At 43.2% G+C, this 19330-nt stretch overlaps 1 protein-coding gene across 9 annotated transcripts in view; it reads right to left on the reverse strand.

The window, feature by feature from the left end:
• The window catches only part of zfhx4 (zinc finger homeobox 4), a 222935-nt gene that overhangs the window by 4987 nt on the left and 198618 nt on the right, over positions 1-19330 (reverse strand). For 7 of the 9 annotated variants that reach the window (XM_062980245.1, XM_062980244.1, XM_062980247.1 and 4 more), the window contains one exon: positions 11601-16982. In XM_062980245.1, coding sequence (XP_062836315.1) covers positions 11601-16982 — 5382 coding nt within the window. The remainder of the gene's footprint in view (positions 1-11600; positions 16983-19330) is intronic. The other 2 variants (XM_062980246.1, XM_062980249.1) reach the window with 1 other exon arrangement.

The raw sequence follows: 19330 nt of genomic DNA on the forward strand, positions 1-19330 counted from the left end.
TGTGGGCATCTAATTTTTGTTCTAACTTTAACATTTTTTATTTTGCCTCTGAGGAATTCAGAAATTATGCTACTAATTATACATCTAACAAAGTAAGATATCTGGCATAACAGAAATGGGAAAATATAACACAGAAAAATATGAGTGTCAATACATTTATTTATTATCTTGTTTGTTTGTTTGTTTGTTTATAAAAGCAAAGCCCCAGCTCATTACTATGCCATCGTACAATTGAGGATTCTCTGTTTAAGCATCCCTTTGGCATCTAATCTCCACTATTCATAACAAACAACTACAAAGCCTTCAACCCTTTTAAAAAAGAAATGAGGGTGCAAATTATCATCAGACACAATCAAGATGAGAAGGATGTTACTGGACTATGTTGCAGTAACATCATGCAGTCATGTGAGTTTTGGATTGCTCTGTAAGGTGGCCATGCTAGCCACAAAAAAATTAACCAATTGTCAAATTAGCAATTTTTAAGACATTTTGGGAGTCTTTTTGGCTGAAAGCAGGGTATAAATACTCCAATTAAACAAAACAAATAATCTGGCAATTCAATAATCTTACTGCCAAGTAAAAACCATATAGGATTGGGATACATATGTGCATGAATGAGCGGAGGAGAGAGAAAGAGAGAGAACAACAATGTAGTAATTAATTATTATTATCTTAAAACATACTACTTATAGAGAAATAAATGAAATTGTGTAGTGTCCCTGTTTGGCACATCTTTGTACTGAGCAGGAAAACGACAAATAATTCATTGTTAACTTTAAATACCAGATAGGAAAAATGTCTATTACATTCAACTACTGAAAAGCAGTCCATGTGATATGTACAATCCACCACCACACTGCAAAAAAAGGAATTTTAAGAGGTTGCTTGAAGAGAAAAATAAAGTTGCCAGAGCTGAGGAACTGTCTTGAAAGGATGGTAGGCTTAAAGCACCCTCTAGGATCAGTGCATGTAAGAGGATAACAGTGATAACCCTAGGCTCTACAGGATAGATGTGTATTAGTTACATAGAAGTACTAATTGAGTGGGCTTGAATGGTGCTTAAATCATCAATATCCAGGTGCTTAGCATTACTTAGGATAAAGCAATTAGAATTCAGAAGAAGTGGCTATCAGATTTAACAAGACAACTATTTAATGTTTATCACAGAACCATTATTATTTAACGGCAAGCTCAAATATACTGTTAGGAATTTTATAGATTCTAGAAACAAGTTGGGATGGCTTTTGTTAGCACCATCTATATTTGGCATAACATCTACACAGGATGGGGTCAAATACCAAAATTCAGGAACTGCACATGCCCCTCACAAGACTTTAGAAGGCTGCATTGTCTCCAGTTTTATTTTAAAATTTATTCAGAATGTGACCACTTGCATCCCCAAGGGAACATAAGGGTACTTTTGCCATATTCTCCCTCTACTGTTTTAGATCTAGAGATCTTTTCCAAACCAAGGGAATAAACTAGAAGTAACATCCAGTTGTGGGGAAAAACACTCCATGGGGCTTAAATCTGCAAGGGACAAAAATATACGAAATGCTATCAAGAAGATGCAGGCTACACTAGGATTACAAAAATAATATAAAATAAAAATATTTTCCTTTATAAAAACCCTGAAGGGAAGGACAGGAGTCTTTCAAGAATGGCGTTAAGGAACTGTGTGCAACCCATGGGCTGCACTCTGCTCCTCATTGCAAATAGTGGAAGACAGAGTGATAGAAAGAAATTATGACAACTATAATAAATTTTAATGCCAGAAGCTCATACTGAATGTGTGAAGTTTGCTATGACTAGTAGGTATACTTCAATATTATATGATTTTGAAACACTCCGAGGTTAGTGTACTGATTGGCAAGAAACTATTGCTACTTCCGTGTCCAAACCACGCATTAAAAATTATTTATGTATGGTGTTCTTAATGCCCCTTAGTTTTTACCAGGTTTTGCCCCTGGCTGTTTTAGAATCAGGGGAGGCCCCTTTTGATCAGGAAGTGGCTAGCAGGTTAAGCTCCAAATCACTACCTTTAAAAAAACCCTCTCCCAGGTCTTAAAGAGCATAGTCTCGCTGCCCACAAATTACCCATGAACATCCTAGATTTGTTGTGGGTTACTTTTGAACATTTACCCTCCTCTCCAAACAGTTTGACTGATAGTAATGGAGCCTCATGGACCCCAAACAATTGAGATTCACTGTTTCTCCACATATAGTCTGTTAAGGATAATTCATCATTTCTTTGTTTCTACAATGCTAAAGATCTACTCTATATTCAGATGACATATAAAATTATCAGAAAGATTAAAAAAAAGAAATGAAGGAGTTGGGTGTGATTTTGATGTAGCATGTGTTTTATGGACATTTTATATTTTTAGCTGAAAAGTTATAATGTATTTGTGACCAAGCTGTCACTAAAGGGCAACAGTGTATTGTTAAAGGTGAAAACTAATCTCCCAATAGATGTTAAAGATTAAGATTAATCCTAGTACTAATAAAAACACTAGAATACCTTTTAAAAAAAATCAAGAATCCCTATAATGTATTCTAGTGAGATTTCATTCCCATCTAAGTCATATCTTTGTTGGTTCACTCAAACGCTTAAATAAATATGGAAACAACATTCACAAATCCAAAACATTATATAATGGTAACGTGTTATAAAGAGTTTTAGTCTAATGTTCCTAATATCCCCATAAATGTGTTAATATGGTTACTATGAATTGATTTGTTTTGTGGCATTTTCTTGGTCACGTCAGTGAAACTTTTCAAATAATTTATCACATTTTTAGAATTTTACATTTTGAACCCAGTTGAACCGATTTCCAGAGATTTTTAGTGATGGATATATATTGGAAAATTCATAAGAAAAGTTAAGGCTGTAATCCAAAACCCACTTGTTAGAAAGTAGATTCCACCAAATTCAGAGAAGTTTAATTGTGGCTTGACATGCCACAATGACAGAATAAGATATATTTTAAAAGTAAACACTGTAACGAAGTTTTTGGCCATTCTGTTATGATGCCTTATAACATATTTAAAACTAATAGATTTATGGTGGCATAAGAGTCTACTTCAGTACGTATGTCAGTTAAATACAACATTCAGGGCCCTTTAGGCACCTGCAAAATAGAGCTCATCTCTCTTAATGAAAACATCTTTTCTAATGCTGAAAACATTTATGCAAATAACTGATTCTATGAGAAGAATGTGATCAAAGATAATTTGACAAATCCTTTGTATATTTGTTGTAGTTATAAAGATGGCATATAAAGATGATTATGAATTAAAATTCAGGGGTGCCATATATCATGCTTTCAACAGAAGTGTAGAAAACTCATTGGGAGCAGGAATTTAACATACTATGAAACATTTTACAAGGTTAATGAACTAGTTAGAGGATTACAACCAAGATTAACTCAAGGACAGGTTGCTTACCTGTAACCGTGTTTCTTCGAGTGTACTCTGTGAATTCACACTAATGGAGAGACTGCACCTGCGCAGGCTCCAACGGATACTCTTCCAAGCTAAAGTTTGAAATTTGGCGGTAACCCCGCCCCTCTCCCCAGAGGGTATAAAAGGCGCTCTTCGCGCTCACTCCCCAGTTCCTACGACGCAAAGGCGACGAGAAAGGGAGAGGTTTGCACGTGGGGAAGGAAGGGCGGGATTGTGTGAATTCACAGAGTACACTCGAAGAAACACGGTTACAGGTAAGCAACCTGTCCTTTTTCTTCGTGTACTCTGTGAATGCACACTAATGGAGACTAGCAAGCTGAGGTATAGGCAGGTGGGACATAGCAAACCCGACAACGAGTTGAGTGTCCAAACAACACCTTTATTTATGCACAAGGTGCAAACGTAAGTGCATTGGTAGAAACCGCAACAAAACACAGTGCAGAACAGATCCTAGCAGTCAGGATCTAGAATGTAAAGCAATCATAGCATTACAGATCATCAGGAAAGCAATAGTCTTAGAAGGAAAGACAGAGGTAAGTATAACAAATTTCCGGAACGAAGGCACTGGGAGGTAGTTGTATCGAGGCAAAAAACACGGCCTCGAAAGGAGTAAGGTGCCATTCTAGCGGTAATCAGCCAGCTGAGAAAGGAAAAAGGGAACCCATTACGTAACAGAGTGTAATGGGGTAAGTACAGTACACAAGCACTAAGTTGAGGAACAACCAACATATCATGTCAATAAACTTTGTTTGACATTAATGAACATGGAAAGAAGGCAACAAAACTGGCTCTGAGTAAGACAAGCAACGTTAGGAAAGGCAGAAGGAAAGGATCGACCTGGCAAAGGCCAAGTCCCTGAGGTTTTTAGAGTCCACCCTGTAGTGTGAAACAAAGGTGGATGGGGTAGACCAGATAGCTGCTCGCCAGATGGAGTCGAGAGGGATGCCCAGCAGGAAGGCAGTAGAAGTAGAGAGACCCCTCGTCGATCTAGGGCGGATCGAAGGGGGAGGCGGGCATTTAGCCAGCTGGTAGGCCAGTTCAATAGTCTGAGCAATCCAGTGAGAGAGTCTTTGAGAAGAAATTGGCTCACCCAGCTTATGGGTAGCATAAGCAACAAAGAGTCTAGGAGATTTATGCATGTCCTTAGTTCTGTCTCTGTAGAAGAGAACAGCTCTTCTGACATCCAGGAGATGAAGCTTCCGCTCCAAAGCAGAAGAAGGGTTAGGAAAGAAAGCAGGAAGTATGATATCCTGGTTAAGGTGGAAGGCAGAGACCACCTTAGGCAGGAAGGTGATGTCCGGGCAAAGAACGGCCCTGTCGTGGCGGAAACGAAGGTAGGGTTCGTCCAGCCAGGGCAGCCAGCTCCGACGGTCTGCGTGCGGAGGTGACAGCAACCAGAAAGGCAGACTTCCAGGAGAGAAGGTGGAGGTTGGCGGAAGCCATGGGTTTGAAGGGGGCCGAAGCAAGTTGAGAAAGGACGAGTTCAAGGCTCCACCCAGGGTTCAGGGGTTGAACCGGAGGTCGGAGATTGTTGTAACCTCGAAGAAAGGTCTTAATGAGGTTGTTAGAGAAAAGAGAAGGTTGTCCTCGACGTTGGAAATGCCAGGAGAGAGCAGCGAGGTAGGATTTCATTGAAGCCAAAGAAAGTTGACGGACCGCAAGAGAAAGGAGGAAGTCTAGAACTAGCGGAATCGAAGTAGAGGAAGGATCAACGTCTCGGTCCCAAAGGAAAGTTTGAAACTTAATAAGCTTGTAGGCGTAGGCCCTTGACGTAGCCGGTTTATGAGCAGCACAGAGGATCGCCTGGAGGTCCGGGTGGAGAGAACTTATGGAAGTATCCTCCAAGCCGTCAGGTGCAGTGACGGAATGTCGGGGTGGAGCACCTGCCCCTTCTGGGAAGATAGGAGATGAGGGAGAGTCTGAAAAGTGCGAGGGGACCCCGCACACATCCAGAGAAGAGTTGGGTACCATGGCTGGCGTGGCCAGGCAGGGGCTATCAGGATGGCCAACGCTGGCGTCAGAAGAAGTCTCTCTATCACCCTCGAGATTAGAGGGAAAGGAGGAAAGAGGTAGACGGGTTCGAGAGTCCAGTCGAGAAGAAACGCGTATCCGAGACAGCCCGGAACCGAGTTTGGAGGAAGTCTCGCTCCGAAGCGAGGGAGCTGAGTGTTCGATGGGGAGGCAAAGAGATCTAGAGTTGGCCAACCCCAGTCATCGAAGACGGATTGTAAGACTTCGGGATCGAGGCGCCATTCGTGGGAGGAGGTCGCTATTCTGCTTAGAGAGTCCGCTAGCGTGTTTTGGGCACCCGGCAGGTGAACCGCTGAGAGGGTTATGTGTCTCGCTATGCACCATAGCCAGATGTCCATTGAGAGAGCCATGAGCTTCCTCGAGCCCGTACCCCCTTGTTTGTTGATGTAGTACATGGCTACTACGTTGTCTGTCTGGATTAGAACAGTCTTGTGGGGAAGAAAGTGAGCAAACGCTCGGAGAGCCTTGAAGATTGACAATAGTTCTAGAAAGTTTATGTGGTGAGACTTTTCTTGAGCGAACCAAAGGTCTCCGACTGTGAGGTTCGACATATGAGCTCCCCACGCGAAATTGGAGGCGTCAGTCATGATGGTGACTGACGGGAGTGGGGGATGGAAGGGAAGTCCCACACAAACATTCGCCGGGTCCTGCCACCAACGAAGGGAGAGGCGAACTTGGTCCGGTACCGTGAGGAACATCGAGCTCGGGTGCCGATGGGGTTCGAAAGAGTCTATGAACCATCTTTGAAGAGGTCTGAGACGCAGCCTGGCGAAATGGGTGACCATGACCGTGGAGGCCATATGACCCAGGAGGACCTGGATAGCGTGGGCTCGAACCCTGCGGTTGCGGAGGAGGAAAAGAAGATGCTGCTGGAGGGCTAGAAACCTGTCCGACGGCAGGGAGGCCGTTTCCGTGAGGGAGTTGAAGAGAGCCCCGATGAAGCGGATTTCTGTGGCTGGGAGTAGTTGGGATTTTTCGGTGTTTAACTGAAGGCCCAGCCGTTGTAGAAGAGAGAGAGTTTGAGAGACGTGGATTTGAAGGGACGAGGGGTCGGACTCGACAATCATCCAATCGTCCAGATAAGGGAAGATCATTATGCCCTGTTTCCTTAGGTGAGCTGCCACAACGGCGACTACCTTCGTGAAGACCCTTGGGGCCATAACGAGGCCGAAAGGGAGAACTGTGAACTGGTAAGATTGTCCCAGGAGCTTGAAGGAGAGGAAGCGTCTGTGGGATTGACATATTGAGACGTGGAAATACGTGTCCCGTAAGTCTATAGAGGCAAAGTAGTCTCCGTGTCGGAGCATTGGTAGAATGGAGGCCACCGAGACCATTCGAAATTTTGAAGGCAGAATGAAAAGGTTTAAAGCCTGTAAGTCGAGAATGGGCTGAAGACCTCCGCCCCTCTTGGGAACCGTGAAGTATCTCGAGAAGAAACCTCGAGTGTCCTGCTCGGAAGGAGAAGGCCGGATTGCGCCCTTTGCTAGAAGGGAGTCGACCTCGGAGCATATTTCTGGTGAAAGATCGGTGGGGAGGATGTGACCCGTGGGGGGGGCAAGGTTTCGAATTCCAAGGCGTAGCCGTCTCGGACAATGCGGAGAACCCAGGCATCTGAGGTGATAGACTCCCATTCGTGGTAGAAAGGAGCTAGACGATCGCGAAAGAGGCAAAGAGGAGAGTTCGGGTCGGAGCTTAAGAAAGGCATGGCAGTGGCAGTAGTAGCGAAGGTAGAAATGACCCCGGGAGAGTGGGTGTCAGGCCCGTCATTGGGGTTGTGGCATTGTAGTAGCACCTTTGCCTCGATTTTTCGGGACCTGGTGCTGACGGCGAGGCTGTTGCTGATGACTGTGCTGACTCGAGGTCGACGATCGCCGAAAGGAAAGATGGCAAAAAGGCTGAGGAAAACGACGGTACCTTTGAGGGAACCATCGGGTCCGTTGAGCCTGAGGCTGATCGGTGCCACACTTTGATGCGAGGATTTTGAAATCATGGTTGGATTTCAATTTGTCATCAGTTCCTGAGTTAAAAAGTCCCAGGGTGTCAAAGGGGAGGTCCTCGATCACTTGTCGAGAGGAGGAAGAAAGGCCCGAGGATCTAAGCCATGCGTGTCGTCTGATCGCAACCGAGTGAGCAATCATCTTTCCGGCGGTATTGCCGGTGTGTTTTGCCATTTGGATTTGATGGTGCGCAAGGGAGTCCGCCTCCTGCTGGAGGGTTGAGAGGACTGAGCGGTCTTCATCAGAAAGTTTGGCGAAGAAAGGTTGGGCCTTTTCCCAGAGGATTTGTTGATATGCGCCCATACAGGCTCCGTAGTTTGCCATGCGGCAGAGAAGGAGAGCACCGGAGTAGAGTTTCCGGCCTACTGCATCGAATCCCTTACCCTCCTTGTTGGCTGGAGAGTTAGACTGTCGGCCCGAGGATTGGGAGGCTTTCACCACCATGGAGGTGGGATCGGGGTGATGTTTGAGCCATTCCAAGGCTTCATCATCGGTCCGGTACCAGGCCTCTATTTTTTTAGAGGTTGGAGGTATCGAAGATGGGGTCTTCCAAGAGGCCTGGATTACATCCAGGAGGTAGGGAAGAAAAGGCAGCAGTGTGGCTGGCGGGGCCTGAGCCTGGACCCTTTTGAAGACGGGGTCGGTGACGGCTTTTGAGGTTTGTTTAATTTCCATCCCCAGAGCGTCTGACATTCTGACCATTTGGTTGGAGAAAGCTCGGATATTATCCGTCGGGGAAGGTGGGTCGACCTCGTAGGCGTCGTGAGGTGGAGAGAGACCGAGACCGAGGGAGACGACCGAGGCCGAAAGGATCGACTCAGGGTGTTCGACATCGAAGTCATCCTCCTCGGCCCCTTGAGGGGACCGGGGAGGAGAAACAAGCGCAGAGTCCTGTTGAAGTATCACCTCAAGAGCAGCAGCGGGCTGTGGGCAATTGTCCTTGGAGGCAGAGGCCTGGACGGCACGAGCGAGGCGGGTCATCTGCCTTCCCCTTTTGGGTGTTTGAGCAGGAGGGAAAAGTTCTTGCCGAGCCTGAGGGTGCGGGGGGACTGGCTGAGGTACTTTAATAACTGTCTGGATCGACCGGTCAGGAGAGACTTGAACGCCCCCATCCGAAGACCGACCAGGAGGAGAGGGAGATCGGAGGCGTTGCGCCGGTTGGATAGGGGAGGATCTTCTCGAGGAAGCCACCGAAGAGGGGACGTCCTTCTTAGAAGAAGTGGAGGAGGAAGACCGCTGGGTCATACGCCTCTTGGCTGGAGGTTTCTTCGACGCGACCCTTGTTGATTTTCCCGGTGTCGGTGGAATTGGGCACACAGCTGCCGAGTCAGATTGGGCTCGTCTGGATTCCTCCTGGGCCCTCTTAAAGGCAATCTTCATGGTGGAAGAAGATGGCGGCGAAGCCAAACGGGATTGAGTAGAAATGGCCAAAGCCACAGAACTCGAGGTCGATGAGGGGCCCATTTTGCCCGACCGGGTCGATACAGTGGCTGTAGTAACCGTGCAAGGTGGTTTGGAGGGTTTAGCCCTCGAGGTTTTCGAGGCCTTGGACGACACCAATGCGGAAGGCCTAGACGCCATCGAGGCCGAAGTGGAGGTAGAAGGTTCAGGAGCAAGAGATTCTCGTAGAGAGCTGCTCAAAGTCTCGCACCCCTATTCCTTTGGGCCTGGGCTGTAAAGGCCAGGCAAAAACGGCAGGTACCGACGACGTGACTTTCACCGAGGCAGAAAAGGCACTTAGCGTGGCCGTCGGAATCTGGAATCTTAGCGGCACATTGAGTGCACCGCTTGAAACGCGTAGTCGACATAAGGAACGAAGAGTACGATGTGAGCTTTGTGGCGGAAAAAAAGGAACTGGGGAGTGAGCGCGGAGGGCGCCTTTTATACCTTCTGGGGAGAGGGGCGGGGTTACCACCAAATTTCAAACTTTAGCTTGGAAGAGTATCCGTTGGAGCCTGTGCAGGTGCAGTCTCTCCATTAGTGTGAATTCACAGAGTACACGAAGAAGAAAAAAGGGTGACTACAAGTCGAATCTGATTAAATATCTCCTTTTGCATCAAAAACAGATGTGAATTCCTGCCCATAGCAAAACAAGGAGATGTTAAAAGTGGGTTAATAAGATATGAAGCATATCAGCACTGAGCATATATTAAAGAACTTTTGATGTGGAGTACTTTTCACTAATGAAAGATTAATATAATCTGCTTTTTTCCTTTCACTTCCACTATTCCATTAAGAGCCATCAAGAACATTTTTTCTGTGTAAGAAAGACAGAATGGGGGATATTTAGCATATGGAAGAATGAAACCTCTCAAGATAGATCTTTGCATTTTATATACAAAGATTATCTGCATCAGGTGTCTTAGTCTTCTTGACTGAATACTCATAGATAATGTTGCTGCATTAATGATCTAAAGATATGGTAACTGAGTATCCTGGTTCGTATGGTCAGTTATCTAAAAATAACCTACAAGCATGCTGCTTTTGCCTATATACAGAACAAACCATTTGCCTCAGCCTCCTGTGTCATTTCTAGATGGCCATCAGTTTGAACTGACCAAATGACCAACTGACCAATTATGAGTCCCCTTTGGGGAGATAAAGAGGTGTATACATAAATAATAATAAGACATTTAATTATAAACTGGAAAGTAGAACAGATTAAGGATTTGGACTCATTTCTACACATCAACAGATATAGTATGTGTGCTGTTAAGCTCATAGAGACAAAAAACTAACTGTGCTTGAAGAGTATGGATGAAGCCAATTAATAGCTTTCAGTGAGGAAAAGTAATATAAGAATTCTGTCCTTTGTTCCTAATGTTCTGGCAACATTTTATTCTCATTTCTTCAGTGCCGAGAAAGGGCTACAAAGCTTCTTAGAGGAAGATCCTGGAGGTGTTCTGATTGGAATCTCCTTAAGATGAGGTCTAAAGGCAATGCTATAAGTTACTGAGGTTACCAAAAAAATTACCAAGGAAATTAACTTTCTTGAGTTAGTGCTTGTCTGAAACTTTTGTGATAAGGATGAAAATAATATTTAAAAATATATGAAAACAGTTAACAAACATGCTTTTTGAGTGTTAAGAAGCCCTCATGGGAATATTCATTCACTGATGAGAATATTCTCAGCTCAGGATCTATTATGTACACAGCCCCCATGTTGTTGTTTTGTGCAGAAAGCAGCATCTTCTGTGCAGGGCACAGCATTTTATGCATGTAAAATAGCCAGCAGTGTTCCACAGTAGGACTGAGATCAAGAATGTATGATCATAGAAAACTAATTAGCTAATGCTAATTAGATTTTTTTAATGAATTGCAACTTTAACTGGATAGAACAGTACCACTTGACTGGATATTTGCATTTGTCTCAGTTCCAGTCTCCACCATGCTTCCAGGTTGTAAACTGCTTTAAATGGCATCAAGGATTTCCAAAATATTTGAGAAGATAGCAATCTGTCTGTAAATTCTATTGAGCTTAGTGAGGCAGACTTCTTAGCAGACGTGTATAGGATTGCATGGCAAGTTTTAAAGCTATTCTTGGGAACTGTAATTGTATGTAAACAGTAAACACAATTGTTAATGTAGTGAAATGTATGATATGATTTGTTGCATAGATGACACATTTATATCTTGCCTGGAAAACATGTTGATAAAATTTTGATTAATCCAAAACTTTATAAATATAGATTAATTCCAGACTGTTCCCTTGCCAGCAGAAGAATTCCAGGTTTCCAGAAGAGGGGGAAAAGTAGAGAGGAGGAGATGACATTTCAGTCCTCTCTCTGCAGTTTTCAGGAAACCTCCTATGTTCTTCTAGAGAGTCATCAAATAATCTAGAGCAAATCTGGAGGAGGTAAAGTGGATTGCAAGACAAGTTGGAAATTAATTACAACCACCTCCATTCCATTCTGCCAGCTGAAATATTCTGCTGGTTCAGAACTTCTATAGATGGAAGGAGTTCTTTCATCCAAAATGGCAGGCTCTGGATTCAAGCAATTATTATTATTATAGCTATAGAACTGATAGAAAAACAAATAGTCTAACAGCTAAAATATACTATCTCAGCAAGAACAACACTTTTCTCCGCTCTTCCAATGTACTTACTGTTTGAACTTTGAGGAAATCCAGTTAAGGAAGATGGGCCATTCATTCCAGGTAGAAGAACTGGAGGGAGGCCAGGAAGTCCTGGGTAAGCTGCTGGCAAACTGATTCCATGAAGCGAGCTGCTGTCCATCATGCCTGGCTGCTGTACTGTTAACCCTAGAACATCTGTAGCCTTCTTTATACGATCCAGTTCTTGCTGTGCCATCAGCTGTCTAACAGTTGTAGGAGCTAAGTAATCTTTTTCCCGGTCCAGCTGACTTCCCAGAGTTTCTCGCACTTTTGTAATATGTTGTTTAGAAAATATATGGTCTCTGATGGACAAACGTGCAGAATATTTCACCCCACACAAAGAACACTCTGGTCTTGATCCATCAGTTGCATTCTGATTGATCATGAATGGCTTCCCTATGTTAATTTTGAATTTTTTTTCTTTTGCTCGAGCATTCTGAAACCAAACCTGAACCACACGCTTGGGCAGGCCAATTTCATTCCCTAGCATTTCGCATTCTTGCATGGTTGGAGTCCGATAATCACTAAAGCAAGCCTTCAAGACTTTAAGCTGTAGGTTACTCATTTGTGTTCGAAATCGTTTGTGACCAAGTCGGTCAGTGCTTTTAGATTTAAAGTTTGCTCCAAATGGGTTAGGTGAACTTGGATCAGCTATGCTTGATGTTTCACTGCGATCAGCATTATCATCAGGATCATCAGTAATATAAAAACTTTGGTCTTGATCACCGTCTTTATCACTGAATTGTATTGACGGGCTAGTCAGGGAGAATAGAAACTTATCATCACTGCTCTCCACATTAGGCATGTTTGTGTTTTTTGGCAAATTGTCATTTAGAATATTTTTTGGCTCCTTAAGAGATGATGATGATTTCACATCTCCAGAACTACTAGTCATATTTTCCATTTCATTGTTTCCCTCATCAGTTGTAGCATCACTAATTGCTGTATTAATTGATGAAGTTTCATCAAAGTCAGTTTTATTCTGATCAAACCCAGCATCAACAGGTGTAATACTCAGATTCTCAATATCTTCATTGCATTCTGCTTTGAAAGAAGGACTTAAAAGATGTTTTGGAGACATTTCTGCAGTTTTGCTAACAGGAGTTGAGACTGTAGAAGCTAATTCATTTTCACTTGACAAATCAATCTTTGTTAATGTTAATGATGAATAGTCAAAAAATGTGTATTTTTGTGGGCTCTCTCCTTCTTCTTCATTGGCTATCAAAGGACTTGGTGGCAAACTATAACCTGCTTGTTTTCCTTCATTCCAGTGCCGACTGCGAATGTGACTTTCTAAAGCAGATTTTGCTTTAAACAGTGCTCGGCAAAAGGGACATCTTTTATGTGACTGAGCTGGACCGACTGCACGGAACTGTCCTTTTCTTTCTCGGGCTCTTGTATTCTGAAACCAGACTTGTACCACCCTCTTTTTGAGGCCAACTTCACGTGCAATATGATCCAGCATTTTTCTGGTAGGATTGGAATCTAAAAGATATTTTTCATAAAGAATTTCCAATTGCTCTGGAGTGATTGTAGTTCTCAGTCGCTTATCCCTGTGCTGGTCTTCACCACTGTTTCCGCCTTCTTTTTCACTACAGTTGTTGTCATCTTTATCATCCAGCTTCCGTTTAAGTGAGCCAGAAATCGAAGCAGTGTGGTGAGCTGAATGTCCCGAACCTACTTGTGGTGTCATCTGAGCTAAAGAACTATTTAGCAACTGTCCAGTCATCAGAGGACTATTAGGATCAAATATCATATAGGGCATATCCATAGGCCTTTCTAAAAATTGAGAATGAAGGAACTGATTTTGGGCTGCTAGGAAATGCATGTGCTGGTGTTCTTGCCAAAGTTCTAAAGTGGGAAAGGCAACGGTACACTGGTCACATTGGTACTGTAATAACTGAGGAGGTAGACTGTTCTGAAGAGACGTCATTGAGATTGTTAAAGGGCTGGAAGGAATAGGTGTAGTTTGTGATGCAGAAGGTGGTCTACCTCCTATTTGGGATTGTTTATGCTGCTGAGTTTGAGAAGCTGAGGGCTGTGGTTCAGAAGAGGATGCGGTCGCAGGTTGCATTGATTTGTTGCCTTGAGAGGGAGTCTCTGCTTGCTTAGATACAGTATCATTTTGCTTTGGTTTTTCTGATGAGTCGGGTTTAGGAGAGGCTTTTTCTGGTTCAGGTTTGGGTGATGGCATTAAAGGAGTACTGCAACCAGATCCAGAGCTTGCTGTTGTTACAGCTGTACTTTTTGATGAGTCAGATGGACCAGAAACAGTGCAATTCTTGAAAAGTGTTTGATCTGTGGCATCCATTGAATCTTCTGTTTGGCTTTCATCTTGTATATCATCATCTTCATCTTTATAACACAATTTTTTCTGATGTGTAATTAAGTCAAAAATTCTAGGGAAAACCACACTACACTTTTTACATTGATACTGCATATTACTAGTCCGAATGTATCTCTCATTGGTGAGCTCCCTCTTCTCATTATCTTTAGTTTCAGCTTGATTTTCATAAGTTTTGCGAGCCTTCTGTCGTGCATTTTGAAACCATACAACGATAACTCGAGTAGCTAGGTTAAGTACAGTTGAAAGTTGCTCAATTTCATCATCTTTTGGATAGGCATTTGTATCAAAAAAATCTTGTAAAACTCTTAGCTGGTAGTCAGTAAATCTAGTTCGAGATGACCGCTTGCTGAAAGCTGAATCAGATTTGTAATGTTCTAAAGAACTTGGCTGTGGTTCAATTCTTATATCTTCCAAAACTGTTATGGGAGGATTGCTAAAATTGTATGGAGAATCCTTGTTCCTTTGTCGTTCTTTAAACAGGGTATTTCGAAACCAGTGTTTAATAACTTTTTGGGAAAGGCCAGATTTTTCAGCCATTTCTTGAATTTGTTCTTCACTTGGAGAATTATTAATATCAAAATATGCCCGCAGTATTTTTAATTGGTCATCGGTGATTCTAGTACGTGGCCGTTTAAATTGAGAATGTCGTAAGAAGTTTGGATCTAATCCTAGCTGCTGTTGACAAAGTTGAGTAAGATCTGCAGATAAAGCATCCATTGGTGGTAGTTGGAGAGCAAGCTGGGGAGTCAATGCTGGATGTTGCACTGGCTGCATCATAATTGGAGGAAAAAGTGGAAGATCCAATGAAACTGGCAGCTGCACTGGTGGTGGCACAGAAGGTGGTGGTGGTGGTGGAGGTGGTGGCGGAGGAGGTGGTGGAGGTGGTGTTGGTGGTGGAGCTTGCAGTGGGGTAGGAGTCATGCTTTGAATTTTTCCCGAGCTGGATGAAGAAGACTGTGAAGGAGTTGCAGGTTGAGGTGGTGGTGGTGGTGGTGGTGGTGGAGGTGGGGGAGGTTCTGGAGAAGATGGTGAAATAGGATAAAGCTTGTCATAAGCCTCTCTATACTGACAGGCAAACTTTTCGAGTGCACCATGTGGAAAGAACTGACCATGAACATGTTCTTGATGGCTCTTTAATATAAGAATATTGGAAAATAATTTACTGCATGCTGCACATTCCAATTTGTCTGTATTTTCGCAATCACCAGTTTTGTTTTTTTTCTGCACCTTCTGTCTGTTCTCATTGTACTGAATAACCAACTCAAAGCCAAAGTTTTCCAACAAAGCCTTGGCTGCATTTCCTCTTGCCCCAGAAGCAATTCTAGGCGGTGGGATCATTGGTTCTGATGACTTCTGTTTTTTCATATCTTTGTTTTCTTTTAATCCTTCACTATCATTTGTGAATTCTTGCTTTGGTTTTTCTTGTTTTTCAGAAATCTCTTCTGATTCCTTATAGGATGATGTATCCTTCATAATCTGGCACTCTGTATTTACAATAATATTCTGCTCTGTTTTCACTAACTTAGTTGTTTGCTGCTGCTGTGACTTTTGTGACTGAATTTGAGGTGGTGTAGCTTGATACTGTTGTGCTTGTTGCTGTAGTATTTGCAATTGGGTTTGACCAACATGATGTTGAGTTTGCATCTGCTGTTTGAGATCTTCTAGCAGTGAGCCTGCCATACTTGCCATTCCAGGCATACCAAATGCAGCAGAACCTGGCAAACCCAGGTCTGGGCTCAAACTGAATTCTGTCCCAGGAATATAGAATGGAAAAAGAAACTGTGGCTGCTGAAACTGCAATAATGCTTCTGGTGTCATAGGAAAATGAGGCAAAAATGCTGGATTTAAGAACTGAGGTTGAAAGAAAGCTGCTTGCTGTTGTAATTCATGCTGGAGTTGCATCTGGAGTTGTGCTGGTGACTGGGGAAGATGATGAGTAGGTTGAGCAGAAACCAATTCAGAAGCTTGTTTTTTATTTAATTCTTTGGCATCTATATGGATTTCCTTGCTGTTAACTGCTGGTAAGCTGATGGGATCTACCATCCCTTGGCTGGGGCTATTAACATTCCCTGCTATACTATTTCCACTTGTTGAATTGCTGCTGGGTTCTAGTTTCGCAGCCCTTGCCTTAGTTTGATGAAGCACAGATCTCATATGTATTTCCAGTGTAGAACTTTGGCTATAAGAAACATTACAAATGCTGCATTTGTAGGGTTTGTTGTCAGTGCTGCTGTTAGCTTCTTGTGGGACAGGGCTGGATGCTTCCTGCAACACCTTTTTGAGTTTATGTAAATGTGATACTGAGTTATAATGGACCAAAAGAATGTTCTTTTGAGTAAAAGATTCTTTACACACTGTACATTTATATGGGCGAGAAGGATCTAGAAATTTTTCCATAGTAAAATTTGGCCCTTTTCTAAAAGGTAAGGTCCGCTTTGGTTCTGAGCCCATTTCATCTGGAATGGAGCTACTATCACTTCCTACAGGACTTGCTTTACCTTCCTGGTCCATCTCATATTCTCTTTCTATATCGTGCTCTAGTGCATGTTCATCTTGTGCCATACTTTCACCTTCTGCCCAGAGGTCACCATTTACAGGTAAAGACGCACACAACTGCTGAATTTCAGCTTCACTGAGTTCTGGGTGTCCTCCTTCCAAATGTTTTTTTAAAGCCTGGAATGTACGGAAGCTACGTTGGCAAAGGCTACACATGGTAGCAGCCCGAATAGCGTGATATTGGGAATGTATTTGAAGCTTCTGCATAGTCTTAAAAGCCAAGCTACAGTGATTACAACGATATTTATAGACATGGCGATCAGAAACAGAAAGCTGCTGCCTCTTCTGCTGTTCATTCAACTGATCTGGCAGTGATTCAATGTTCTTTATATCTTTACTGCTGTTTTTGTTCCATTCTGGTATTTCAGTAGATTCCTTGAGTGGCTTCTGTTCCTCTGATTTAATTTCCATTCCAGTCTTTGGCTCCTCCAGACCAGGGATATTCTTCTCATCTGGAAGACTTTCACCTGCTGTTTAAAAAGGGAGAGAGAGAAAAATAATAACATTTAGTCACTGTTGCATGTGAATACCTAAGTTGCATAACTCACCTGACACGCAAGCAATGGAGTGCCTAGCTACACACAGCATATATTAGGAAAAGAATTTCCTGTTCATGTGGAGGCTTTTCTATGTGAACAAGAAACCTGAAAAATCAATGACCCTATTTACAGGGTTGGCTATGCATGAATGGAAACCTCTCCCTCTTTTACTTTCCACAAAAGAAATAGAGGCTCAACCTGTACTCAGTAGGCTTGCTCAAATAATTCGATTTTCCCGTTACCCGTTATTAATTCATTATTTTCGTTTGTTTTGAAGCAATATAGAACCTTGGTTGTCCACACGTCTGGATATCGCGGTTTCGAATCGCGAGAGGCCGTTTTTTCTTATTTCTTCGTTTTTTTCGTTAAGAAAAAAAAGCTTTTGCAAATCACCCAAACTCCTTTCCTTTTGCCCCTCAGCCAATGGGAGGCTCAGCCAATGGGAGGGGGCGAGGGGGAAGGAGGCCGAGGAGGAGGAGGAAGACGGAGGGGGGAAATGGCCGCCGCCGCCGCCTCGCCTCAGCTCAGGCCTGGAGAGACCGAGAGGGGCCCGGCGGTGAGGAGGAAGAGGCCCGGGATGCGAGGGGGTGTGGGCCAGGCCCGTCCTCGGCTGCTCCCAGGGGCCCAGATTCGCACCCTCCCTCCCCCCAATACAGGTCTCCAGTCCATACTACGCTACATGAACTTGAATGGATACTGTGGTTGTGTTGTCGAGAGCTTTCATGGCTGGGATCACACTGTTGTGGTATGTATTCCGGGCTCTATGGCCATGTGCCAGAAGCATTCTCTCCTGACGTTTCACCCACATCTGTGGCAGACATAGAGGTTTTGACGTCTGTGCGAAGCTAGGCAAGTGGGGTTTATATATCTGTGGAAGGTCCAGGGTGGGAGAAAGAACTCTTGTCTGTGGGAGGCAAGTGTGAATGTTGCAATTGGTCACCTTGATTAGCATTGAATAGCCTTGCAGCTTCAAAGCCTGGCTGCTTCCTACCTGGGGGAATCCTTTGTTGGGAGGTATTAGCTGGCCCTGATTGTTTCCTGTCTGGAATTCCCATTTTCTGGGTGTTTCTGGGAAGGTAATGGCACTCCATGTAGTCATGCCGGCCACATGACCTTGGAGGTGTCTATGGACAACACTGGCTCTTGGGCTTAGAAATGGAGATGAGCACCAACCCCCAGAGTCAGACATGACTGAACTTAACGTCAAGGGATACCTTTACCTTTACCTACACACACACAAACACACACACAAGCAGGGACTATATATACACACAATATATATCACACACACACCAATTTAACAAAGTTTCAGCCACAAAAACAAAGTTTCTGAAGTAGAACAATGACTTTCACAGTAAAGACAACCCAATTTAACAGGAAATAAGACTTTCAAACCAGGAACAGATTTCTGCAATTATTAAAAAATGGTTTATTATAAAAGCTATGAAAATTTGCCAAAAATCAGAGGATAAGGGAAACGTTCCACATTTTGGTGAGCTATCAGTGTTAAATGTGTTCTACCACTGTACCAAGTTTGAAGAAGATCACTCAAAAAATGAGGGCGGGAGAGCCCCCTAAGTCCCCCCCCCCTTCGGGCTGTTTTTGGGCCACCGCGCATGCGCGTCTGCCATTAACGAATTAATTTAGAAAATAACGAATTTTCGTTAATTTCGAAAAATTTTGGGGGCCAAATTCGTTATTAGCAACAAAAACGAAAAACTGCCCCTTCTAGTTTTGAAACGAGTTTAGAATCAAATTTTTCATGGATCGATCAAGCCTAGTACTCAGATATATCAGCACATGCACACTTACACAAATGTGTACCTTATTTGTAAAAATTACATTAGCTGATGGGGCTAGGGGTTCAATCTATATACCATGAACTGAGCCTGGTGATTCATATGAGAACACGTCTGGTATTGAGACAAAAATGTTCTGGCTCTCCTAATGTTGATTATAAATGAATTCTTATATATACAAAGGAAACAAATTTGCTATAAAATTATGTTAACTTCATATACAGGAGGGTGAACTTGGAAAATGTATCCGTTATACATGAACTCTACAACTAAATTAGAACTCTTCTGGCCTTCTTAGAAAGTTATTTTATGGCAATTATTTTAAACTACCAGTTTTTTTTTCTTTGCATGTAGACACATAGACACATAGGCGAGGGGAAACTTTGAAGGGTCAGATATAATTGGGTGGTGTTGAAAGTGCTTAATGTGACTTAGATATTTATTTGGCGCTACCAATATATTTACACTCCAATATATTGT

The sequence above is a fragment of the Anolis carolinensis genome, chromosome 4 (assembly GCF_035594765.1).
Source record: "Anolis carolinensis isolate JA03-04 chromosome 4, rAnoCar3.1.pri, whole genome shotgun sequence".
Lineage (NCBI taxonomy): Eukaryota > Metazoa > Chordata > Lepidosauria > Squamata > Dactyloidae > Anolis > Anolis carolinensis.